We start from the raw sequence: 11,224 nt of genomic DNA, 5'->3' as shown, positions 1-11,224 counted from the left end.
GACTGAAGATGCTAATTTTTTTAAAATAAATCAGGTTAATTAAATAATTCATTCTAGTGGAAATTTTAATTTAACATGCATATACATATATGTAAAGGACAAAGGAATTTTCTTATATTTAGAGGATAATACGAGTATAGATATTAAAGTCGACAAAAAAACTGTACTAACCTAGAAAAGCTATATTATAGCATATGAAAGGGAATCTCGAACGATTATCTGCAAGCCGGAGCAGCAAAGTCGGGGAATACTAGGAAGGCAATTGACAACGGAGTGATGGATATCGGAGACTTAACATTAACACGAATAGGGTCTAGCCTTGGGATGTTTCCAGTACTTGTAAGTTCTAAAGGAATGCCATTAAGAACCATAGTTCGGGTTTGAAGGTACCCATTTTTTGGAGTTAAATGATACTCTTCTCTGTATGAATATTCGTCAGAAGAAGCTTTGATTTCGGCTCCGGAAGCTGTGTTCTTAAGACTCCGTGAGAAGCTCTTCCTGCTGATGTTTTGTTGTTCTGTAGCCAACCTGATGTTGTTGTTCATACTGTTTTGAACATCCGTAATGAATTTCGTCTGATCACTCAAGTTGATCACGAGTAAAGTCACACCAATCTGCATAGACATGAATGTTAAATATAGATATATATTAAAACTTTTCATATATTTTAAGAATTTTCCGAAAAATCATCCGCAACATAATCTCACTCACTCTTCCTTTAGAACAATGGGCGTAAGATCGCAAAAAGGGGGATGCATCACTACCAACAGCTAAAACCACTTTTCCCATCAAACGATGCCATAGAAGTGCACTGTTCAGCACCATTAAAACATAAAAAAGGTCTTTATACACAAAGTTAGTCAAATTTCAGTGTCAGTGTCTGATATGTTCGAAAGCAAAGAACACACTTATATATGAAATAAACTCCACAGTTCTGTCACCCTTCCCCCTTCAAGTTCACCACTCGGATTTGAGTGTCAATGTCAGATACCTTTATGCTTCTCTTCAATTTTTTTAAAAGTTTTTCCATATATTTGGTCGGTCCTATATTTCAATGTATGTCAGGTACGAATATTTTAAGCAAAAACGAAGCAACGTAAAACCAAAATGACAAACAAGCAAAGAACTTGAAATGTCTATTTCTTGCCTGTAATAATCGGGGTTTGGAACATATGTTGTGGCATTGAGAAGACCATAGTTGCCACCAATTAGTGTTTGCCGACAATATACTTTAGTTTGGTACTTGGAAGCCATTCCAAGTTGATCTAAATACCTAAAATCATGACAATAAGATCATTTCACTCAAAACTCAATTTTCAAACTCTTAATTTATGATTTCAACCACAAAAGCCAACCTGTATACCAAAGGGTAATGCTAAACGGGTTTAGTTCAGAAATTGTGATTACCAAAAGCTGTTGACGAATGTGTCAGACACGTGAGGACCGCCGCTGTTATAAGCCCCACCGGATTCTCCGACCCATGCGGAAGACCAAGGACCATGCGTCTGGACGGTGCGTGCAAGATTGATGAAAGTATTTGCAACCTTGTTCAAGTGGTTAGGATCCAATATCTTACTCACAAGTTTGGGATCAGAACCTGAATTGAAAAATAAGGCTTAAAATATATCAGATAGAGGCCTACGGAGCACCAACACAATGATACACTCCCATTACAAAAGAGTATATGTTCCAATGTTATAAGCGAAATGTCTGTTAACCAAGTCTTTTCAAAATAAAAACAGGGTTTATTCTCATCTAATCCAATTCTTTTTAGTTGAACCAAGTGAAGTATTCAACTCAATTCAACCAACTGATTTGATCCTGGTTTTTCAACACAGTGTATAAGTGATATAAGTATTATGGAGGCTAGAAGTTAGATTGCATTTTTTCTCATGTACTCAAAAAATGGGCAAATTAGTCCCTATATGTTAGATCAAAAGGCAAACTGGTCCTTTTATTAAAAATTTCATCTATTTTTACGGTTAAAAATTGTTTATGGACATCAGTAGGAGGTACACGTGGCATGCCACGTGTCACTGTCTAGTTATTCCATCAACTATGTTAATTTACCTATTTTTTAAGTAGCGAGTAAAGCACAATCTGACTCTTAATATATAGACTTCCACGAAATTTTTACCATGTATAAGAAACTACCCTAAACTCACCAGCACCCAAATTGTATATGTGATGGCTTATAGCATCAAGTACATTTGAGCCAGAGACCTGAAGAAGCTTGGTGAACCATTGTTGGTTAAAGAATCCTCCTGGTGCAACTAATGATGGTTCAAATTGGGAGCCTCTGTATAACTCTTTTATGATTTTCTTTAGGTGGATCAAATCTTTCCCGTATCGGTCAGCATGAACATGTGCACCAACACCATTTCCACTCAATTCATTACCTAAAACAGTAGACAAAGGCTTCATTAGATTCTAAACTAGTTACAAAAATGACATGTTTGCTACAGTAAAAATCGGCGTTGCATTCAAAATATAAATTAAATATTATTAATCATTATTAAAATAAAAAAATAAAAAAATGTTGGTGTCATAGTAAGATGAAGCGACACCCTCCAAAACCGAATAAATGAAATTCGATTCGAATCAAGTTAATTATCTATTGTATTTAATTCAGTTTTTAGAAAACTACTGCAGAAAATTTCCAAATCTAAACCGAATGGACCATTATCACTACTAATATAAAGTGCTGTGTACCATATTCCCATGAATCTATCTGGTATCCCTTTGAAATGGAGTACTTGATAAAATCTTGTGCATTGCTAGAGTCCCATTCCCCTCCCCAAAGGCTCCCCTTTATTTTATGTCTCCCATAGAGTGCATTCAAGCCAAAGGTCAACATCACACTGCAAAATTTGGAATCAAGTGATACTCGTATTAGCAGTATAAGCTTTATATAGGTTGCTTCTACTATTCATTTTTCTTGAAAACTAAATATGAGCATAAGGATGTGATCACGGGTGAAGTCAAGAAAATAGTTTAGGGGTAAAAGGGTATGATCGACCAACCCAATTATATTTTAAGAATACTGGTCACATAATTAATTTTTGATGAAATTTAAGTTTAAAGATCAAAATAAATTTAGTTGTCAAATTCTAATACCAAAATAGTCTTAATTGTCAAATTCGCGCATCGAAATGAATATCTTCCTTGAAATACCCTATGCAAACAAACCTTAATGTATATTTATATGTGTTGAAAACTTTTTAAATTTACCTTCTATGGGGAATTTTACAATACTTGAAATGCTAATCTTACCTGGTAGCATTGAAGAAATGGTTTAGTTCATCCCACCTTTTCATCTGCAAACATCCCTTTGAAAATCCAAACAGCCCATGTTTCATCTTTCTGAATGGATGGCAAGGAGACTTCAAATTTCCAACATTATACAACACTTGATCTTGCAAAGACCCTCCAATTCGTATTCTCAAACGGTTGAAAGCTATACAATGTGAAGAACAAAGATTAGCCCAATCATGCTTCACAACAAATAAACTCAGCAACATACAGAAACGAAGCTGTCAAAGTACAATTATACCTTTATATATTCTTATTATTTTAGAAGTTTTAAAAAAATAAAACTGAAAATTTTTCATTTTTGAAGGGCAAAAGTGTATATTTACCATTAAATTATAGTTTTAAAAACTTTAAAAGACTAGGATAATATTTTGCCATTTTTAAGGGCCAGGGCCCTGCCTACCCCTTGGGTGTATGAGGTATGGTCTTCTGAATATAAAAAATCGAATATAACCATATGTATCCGAATTCACCCTGAAACAGGATAGTATAAATACAAACCTTGGATTGCTTTGGTAAGGATAGGATGAGACAGGTCCTGTTACAAAACCAGAAAAGCAGATTTAGTTACTAAATTGCTTCAATAACAGCTATATTCAGGGGTACTCTTTATGAACATTTAAATTAGTAAAGGTAAAATTTTACTTTGACCCCCTAAAATGATAAAAAATTAATTTAATCTTTTAAAAATTATAAAGATATAGATATTAAAGTGGTGAAATTATATTTTTACTATCGTAAAAATATATAATTTAATTTTTGCTCCCTAAAACAATTTTCTGACTTCATCCTAATTATATTGCTCTAGCTTTTCTTTTTCCTAAAGTATCCTTCTTTGATACATATTAAGACAAGGGTAGGGGAGTCTTATTTCGAAAATATGAAAAGATAAACTACACCAAATGTCATTAAATTATTAGTAAATTTACATCTTAGTCACTTAACTTCAAAAAGTTACAAAATGGTCACTGAACTATTTAAAAATTTTTATTTAAGTCATTAAGCTATTCGAAAATTTATATTTAAATTATTGGGCTATTAAGTTTTTCTTTTTACTCTTTTTAAATTTAGATTCTGAGCTCTAAATGACAATTCAACAATTAATACAGTAAATCAGTACCCATTGATGAGTAGAAGAACATAACTCATATCCAAGTTGATTTGACGATCAATGCCGGAGATTGAAGAAGCTGTTTGGATTTTGGTTCACAAATTCGTAATGTTCACAATTGTTTAATGAAAAAAAACTAAAAATGTAGAAGAGCTTTTGATTAGTGTAGACAGTGTGAACAGGGAATGTCATACAATAGCAATTTTAATAATTCAGTGACTGAAATAAAATTTTTTGAATTGTTTATTAGCTATTTTGTAACTTTTTAAAATTAAGTAATTAAAATATAAATTTACTAATCATTTAGTGAGCTTCGATAAAATTTATCCAATATAAAAAAAATATACTCATATTCAATACTACTCTTAAATGCGTGTAACATAACAAAAAAAACAATAAATTCAAAAAGAAAATTTAATCTTAAGAAGAATCCTCACCAAAGTTATTGCAGATGTATAGTGCCACGGACACTGCTTATAATCACACTTATCATGAGGCCACCAATCGATTGTAGCACAAACGAAATTATCATCGGTTTGAGCAATACTTGTAGTCCCATCAACTACAATTGTTCCATAACTAATATCTTCAGCCAAAATTGTAGGGATTGAAGCCACAAATAAGATCAAAATCATGCCAAATTCCATTTCATTAACTGTGAACAAAGTTACACAATTCTATCAGAAATTGAACCTCTCTTGTGGCATAACATGAAATGAGTTGCAAAAACAAAGAATCTTGAATGTTTCAAACATCTTTCCAGAATATTACTAAATTGAAAGAAATCAAATCTTAATACCTTGCTCAGCTATTTGCAGCTGTGTTAGGAATCGGATGATTATAGTATAAGGGTACATGTGACACAAGTAGGCTGAACTTTTTTTTAAGATTTTTCTACCATGTTTGTTATACCTTTACTCTCGGAGACCTTATACCCTCATAAACAACCCTCAGACTTGTGTCGAACAAAAGTCTTGCTTACTCTTTGGATAAACCCCTCAGGGCACTCCTCGACTCTACAGTCGCATAAGCACATGTGAACACAGATAAACCCACTTATTAATCACCACTTTTAGTCACAACTACTCACGGGAACAGACCGTTAGGCCACCTTTTTTTGATTTGCTTATGGTGATGACACATAACACCTCGAGATTATAACTAAGAGTATGTAAACCCTTAATCCTGCCTGAAAACAGGATCTCTTTTTTCTCTCTCTCTCCCTCTCTCCTACACTTCTCCTTAATACCCGATTTAACACTACCATAATCCAAGCACCCTCTACCGTGGCTCTCCACCTTACACTAATCAAGTGAACCGTCCAATGCCACTACCATCTCTGGTTTGTCTGATCTCAACATCAACAATGTTGATATCAAAATATTTGTCAGACAGATGCTTTAACTAAATCAAAGCCAAACCAGGTAAGGATATAGTGGGATAACACACTTTATAATTGACTGCAGCTTCTAATCTAATTCCATCTAAGAACTGCCATTTACAATGAGCTAATTTAGCATTTTCTAAGTAAATTTCAGAAGAAAAAAAATATTAATTATCGAGAAGGCATGTTTATAGATTCATTCAAACACCGACAGTGTTTATATTTATATAATCTCAAAACATAAAAAAAAACATCATTAATGCATCAACGTACATATGCCATAAGAATGGAACAAAAAATAAGGCCATTGTTCTTCACTGAGTTTTACTCAAATCCAAAATCAGTCGAAGTTTCAAACTTCAACAAAACTGTAAACGACCCATTGAAGAGAAAACTAACCTGCAATTGCCAAAGACAAAAATTATGAATTATGATCAAGCTCAACTCTAACATGTTAAACAAAAGAAGGGAGGGGGAAGAAAACCGATATAAGAAACCAGCCTTTTGGGGGGGAAAAAGGCAAAACAGGGAAATGCAACGAAGTTTCTTTAGAAACAGCAAACAACAAACAAGAACACAGTCATACACTGTCAAATCATTATTTTAAGGCTCCACTGTCACTTTTCCACGACATCGAAAAAGATGTTTGATGAAATGCGTCAGAGAACACAGAATTGTGGGGTTTGGCTAAAAATTTACGTTAAAAACATTATCATTCACGTATAAAAGAAAAAGCTTCACATTCACCATGAATGTATAGTAAATTTTTTTTGTTAAGCTGGAAAGCTTATTAGCACCGCAAAGACAATGACTTAACAACAGCTGTTGAAATAGAGAGATTGTTGTTGCCTTTCTAAGTAATGCCTTCAACTACAACTTTTGATGATTTTTACTCAATGAGAAGAACTCGAGCATTAGACCAGGCAAACACACGTTAGTCTCGATTCTTGGGGCTTTAAGATTGGGTCAACGATAATGAAAATCATTCTTGACTTAAATTTGAGTTTGAACCGGAAAATTTTAGTAATAATTCCAAGGTTAAATTTCAATATTTTTGAAAATTCACCGAGCAAACCACTGATTTAATCAGGTTCAATTGGTCAATAGTAGGTCTAACAATAATTAGTTAATTAATTAAAAAAATTAAATTTATCACACTTTCAATCATCAATTTTTTCTCGGTTCCCAGAGATTCGTTAAGGGGTCGGTTCAACCCTTTTGTTAGATTAATAAACTGACCAATTTTCAATTTGATTAGATGGTCTGATTTGCTGGCCTAGAACTATAAGATAGACATTATATCAGTTCTAACGCCTGAATACCGTGTCCATGCCCATCTACAAGGTTTCTTAGACTGATATATCTGCTCTCGGAGTGCCATTATATCAGTTCTAGGCCAGAATGGACGTGGTATTCAGGCATTTGAGCATTTCAAGCAAATGTTGGAGGCAGGCATATTACCTGATCGGGTTACTTGCACGGCAATCCTAAATGCTTGTAGGCTGTAGCCATACAGGTTTAGCTGAAGAAGGCCTGCATTTTTCAGTTCACTGTATAGGGCTCACGGTATAACCTTAAATGGGCATGATTATGTCTATCTTATAGATCTGCTTTGTTGAGCTGGAAAGTTCTAAGAAGCAAAGGATGCAATTTCGTCAATGCCAGGTCCAGCAGTTTTACAGGATATTCTGACTGGATGCCAGATTCAAGGGAATGTGGATTTTGGGATTCAAGCCGCGAAACGACTCATTGAACTGAGGCCGCACCGTGAAGGAGGTTATGTACTTCTGTCTAATGTGTATGCTACTGCCGGGCGGTGGAATGATGTCGCAGGCATGCGAATATTAATGACAGAGGAGTATTCAAGTGACCTGGTTAGATTGAGATCAAAGTTTGTTAACTCGAGATTTACGTGTAGGCAGAATTTTTGCACAGCTTTTGCACGCTTGTGGTGATTACGTGTGAGCAGGATTTTGGCACTCTTGTGTTGATCACTTATAGGCAAAATTTTAGTGAAATATGATGGACAGAGGCCAACCTCTCACAAGGGGTAAACATATGATTAAACGAAATTGACGTATCACGTATCACGAGTGACGAGCTTGCATAAGATAATTTTTATTGAACATACATAGAATACATTGGGATCCATACTCGTTGATTACCTAATCATCTTAAGAAATTATATCCTAAAACATTATTTCACCGCAAGGGAACAATGTATGATTTCACTATCATGTAGACATCTTGGTCTCCTAGTATATAAGTTCAGGATAACAATTAAAGAAGACTTGAGTCTCATCACAATTTTTTTCATTCTTCCTCTTCAAAAACCTATCACCAATAAATTTAACCAATTTCAAAGACTCTCCGCCTTGGCCAAATGTATACCACCACCTTTTAATGACACTTTGTTTTTTCAATATGTTAGATACAAAATACGATGATGACTTGACACAACCTCAAAGTATAATATTGGCATACTTTAATAGAATTCAAGTTGATGTATATTAAAAAAATCTTAGGGATCAAGGTGAGAAATGTTTCCAACTTTAGGGGCTAAATGTTACTTCATTCTTAACAATAATGATAGATTTAGGATTCAATTAAAATCTAAGCTATGATGTAGGGGCTTCCGTTGAAAATAACCCCAAAAAGAAAAACAAATTGTGTCGCGTTCAAAGAACGCAGCAGCATATTCCCCCTATAATAATTCCAACCATTCATCATCACTGATTATTACTAAAAATATCAACGGTTGAAGAGACGAACCAACCTTCACTCTTCCAAAGGATAATTACGAATGGTCGAGTCTTTTCGATATTCGATAATTTCGGGTTTAACTTTTTTAACAGATATAATGCAATTCATAAAATAATTTTAACAGTTAGATTAAAATTTGAAATGAGGAATTAAATTTTAAAAAATAAAAGTATAGAGACCAAATTCTAAATTTATAAAAAGTACAGCAACTTATGCTATATTTTACCCTAAGTTTTATATATAATTAAAACCCGCACGCTTCTCTTCTCATTCCCAAATTTTCTGCTTTGTGCAAAACCAGAAAGTAAAAAGAACAGAGCTTTGATATCCTAAGCTAATGTCGGACGAGGAGCACCATTTCGAGTCCAAGGCCGACGCCGGCGCCTCCAAAACCTATCCTCAGCAGGCCGGTACTATCCGTAAAAACGGCTACATCGTCATCAAAGGCCGTCCTTGCAAGGTCCTCACTTTGATTCTCAGAATTTGCTATTTTGTGTGTTTTTGATGGATCTCTTCGATATTATCCCAAAATGAACTCGGAATTATATTTTTTAGATTTGAGGGTTTTTTTTTAAATTTTTATATAATTTGCATTGAGAATCTGATGGTTCAGACCTGTTATCTTTTTAGTGATTTTAGATTAGGAGTGAGAAAAATCGATTCGAACTGATTTAGTCCACTTAAACGATAATCTTTGGACAAGTCGACTCGGCCCAATCGGTTATGATGGTTAATCTGATGTTATTGTTAGTTAAAATAGGTTAAGTCAGCCGGTTTAGCAGTGGAAGCCAACTAAGCAAAGAAAAAGGGTTAATATATTATTTGATACTTGAGTTTGGTTTCGATTTCAAATTGGTACTTAAGAAAAAGGTTTTTCTTTTTCAATTAAGTACCCATGAGCACAAGTGTCAAATATTCATAGGGTCATATGACCCAATTTGGCTTAGGTACCAAATTAAACATTGAAACCAAACTCAGGAACTATAAATGATATATTAACCCTCAGAAATTTACAAGTTTCACTCTTGTTTTCTGAAAAAGTGCGGCAAAACGTTATTAACTCCGGATTCAGAATCATAAACTTCACAAAACAAAACAAACAACTAAGAGCCTTTAGTATTAAGATAATTATAACTTTTGAGTGATTCTTCTGATGATTAGCAAGTTGATGATATAGCATGTTGTAAATTAGTACTGTGACCGTTAATTTGCACCAGATATAGGTGCATATGATCTGCAAATTTTAGATAACATGATTGTTGTTGTTTGATATTCAACAGGTTGTCGAAGTTTCCACTTCCAAGACTGGGAAGCACGGACATGCTAAGTGTCACTTTGTTGGGATCGACATCTTCACTGCTAAGAAGCTGGAAGATATCGTTCCTTCTTCCCACAATTGTGATGTATGGATTGTTCTCCTCCCGGTTTCAACTTTAATCTGTTGTGTAACTTGGATTCCGTTAGTGAATGATTTCGTTTGTTTCTAACAGGTGCCACACGTCAACCGTACTGATTACCAATTGATCGACATTTCCGAGGATGGATTTGTAAGTTCATTTGATTCCTTTTTGCTTTATTTTCTTTTCTTTTCGTGTGTGTTTGTTTTTGTTTTGAACTAGTTAAATATTTCAGGTGAGCTTGCTGACCGACAGCGGAGACACTAAGGATGATCTAAGGCTCCCAACTGATGAAAACTTGTTGAAACAGGTCAACTAACTATTTTTTGATACATTCTTTTACACTCCGTTCTTTTGCGACTGAATAGTGTTTTGTTTTATTTGATTTACCAAATTGAATTAAAAAAAAAAATAAAACACTGTGTTTTAAGGTTGGAAGTTGACTACTTGTATTATATTGTCTGAGAGGCTTATGCCGTTATTGATTTCCAAGCCTCTCGATGCTGGCATCCCAATTGAATCCAAATTCCAATGGGGGGATTTCACGTTCAAACTGGCTGAAATTGTTTGTTCTCATGTTTCTTACTATGATTTTACCGAACTTTGCGTTTCTATTTTCCTCTACGTACTCATACGCATGCATTTTTCATGATTAGTACCCGTTATGGTGCATATATTAGGACCAATGTGGTTGCATTATTGTTCCCTAACAATTAAATTTATATTTTGCATTCAGGTCTCTTCATCCTCGTTAAGGATCGATTTCTCATGTTTATTGATTTCAAACTCTCTTTGAATTCCTACAAGTTGAATCCTTTCTGCATTAAAACCAGCTGAAATAATTTGTTCTCGTGTTTCTCTTTCACGAAACTATGGTTGCATTATTGTTTCATCTGATAACTTGCAGATCAAGGAGGGTTTCGCTGACGGGAAAGACCTCGTGGTGTCTGTTATGTCGGCAATGGGGGAGGAACAGATTTGTGCACTCAAGGACATTGGTCCAAAATAGTAAGAGACTTTTATTTGCAGCCTGTTTATTGCGATTTTACATGGAAAGATTTTTGTTAAAAAGCGTTTATAGTTTGTGCCTGATATAAATGGTGTTGGATTGTTTATCATGTTTGGTAGGGATACCAAAAAAACACCACCAGAAATAGTTGTTTGTTGTGCTATGTTAAAACTGTTCCTCTTCGGGTTAAGAAACGGTCACGTGATTATATTGATATTTATAAAAATAAAATATAAATAAATTCGACA

The 11,224-nt window shown here is 34.3% G+C and overlaps 2 protein-coding genes across 4 annotated transcripts; one reads left to right on the top strand and one right to left on the bottom strand.

Moving 5' to 3' along the window:
* Nucleotides 1–92: 92 nt before the first annotated feature.
* Nucleotides 93–7,839, bottom strand: LOC107931497 (heparanase-like protein 1). Of its 3 annotated transcripts, none has more exons than XM_041101464.1 (10): nt 7,269–7,839; nt 4,861–5,078; nt 3,814–3,850; nt 3,274–3,457; nt 2,713–2,861; nt 2,166–2,399; nt 1,408–1,597; nt 1,148–1,273; nt 712–811; nt 93–614 (listed from the first exon to the last, which is right to left on the bottom strand). In XM_041101464.1, exons 2-10 carry the CDS (start codon nt 5,068–5,070, stop codon nt 216–218), a joined length of 1,629 nt encoding a protein of 542 aa, XP_040957398.1. In that variant the 5' UTR covers nt 5,071–5,078; nt 7,269–7,839; the 3' UTR covers nt 93–215. The 3 variants fall into 3 exon arrangements, with proteins under 3 accessions (XP_040957398.1, XP_040957399.1, XP_040957397.1); XM_041101465.1 differs by lacking the exon at nt 7,269–7,839 and adding an exon at nt 6,207–6,374; XM_041101463.1 differs by lacking the exon at nt 7,269–7,839 and adding an exon at nt 5,223–5,985.
* Nucleotides 7,840–8,585: 746 nt separating this feature from the next.
* On the top strand, nt 8,586–11,224 carry LOC121221059 (eukaryotic translation initiation factor 5A-2). The gene is made up of 5 exons (XM_041101462.1): nt 8,586–9,030; nt 9,851–9,973; nt 10,061–10,117; nt 10,203–10,277; nt 10,875–11,224. The coding sequence occupies exons 1-5, from the start codon at nt 8,908–8,910 to the stop codon at nt 10,974–10,976; spliced, it is 480 nt and encodes a 159-aa protein (XP_040957396.1). The 5' UTR covers nt 8,586–8,907; the 3' UTR covers nt 10,977–11,224.

This window comes from Gossypium hirsutum, chromosome D09 (genome assembly GCF_007990345.1).
Source record: "Gossypium hirsutum isolate 1008001.06 chromosome D09, Gossypium_hirsutum_v2.1, whole genome shotgun sequence".
NCBI classification, from domain to species: domain Eukaryota; kingdom Viridiplantae; phylum Streptophyta; class Magnoliopsida; order Malvales; family Malvaceae; genus Gossypium; species Gossypium hirsutum.
This window is presented reverse-complemented; position numbering and strand designations above follow the sequence as displayed.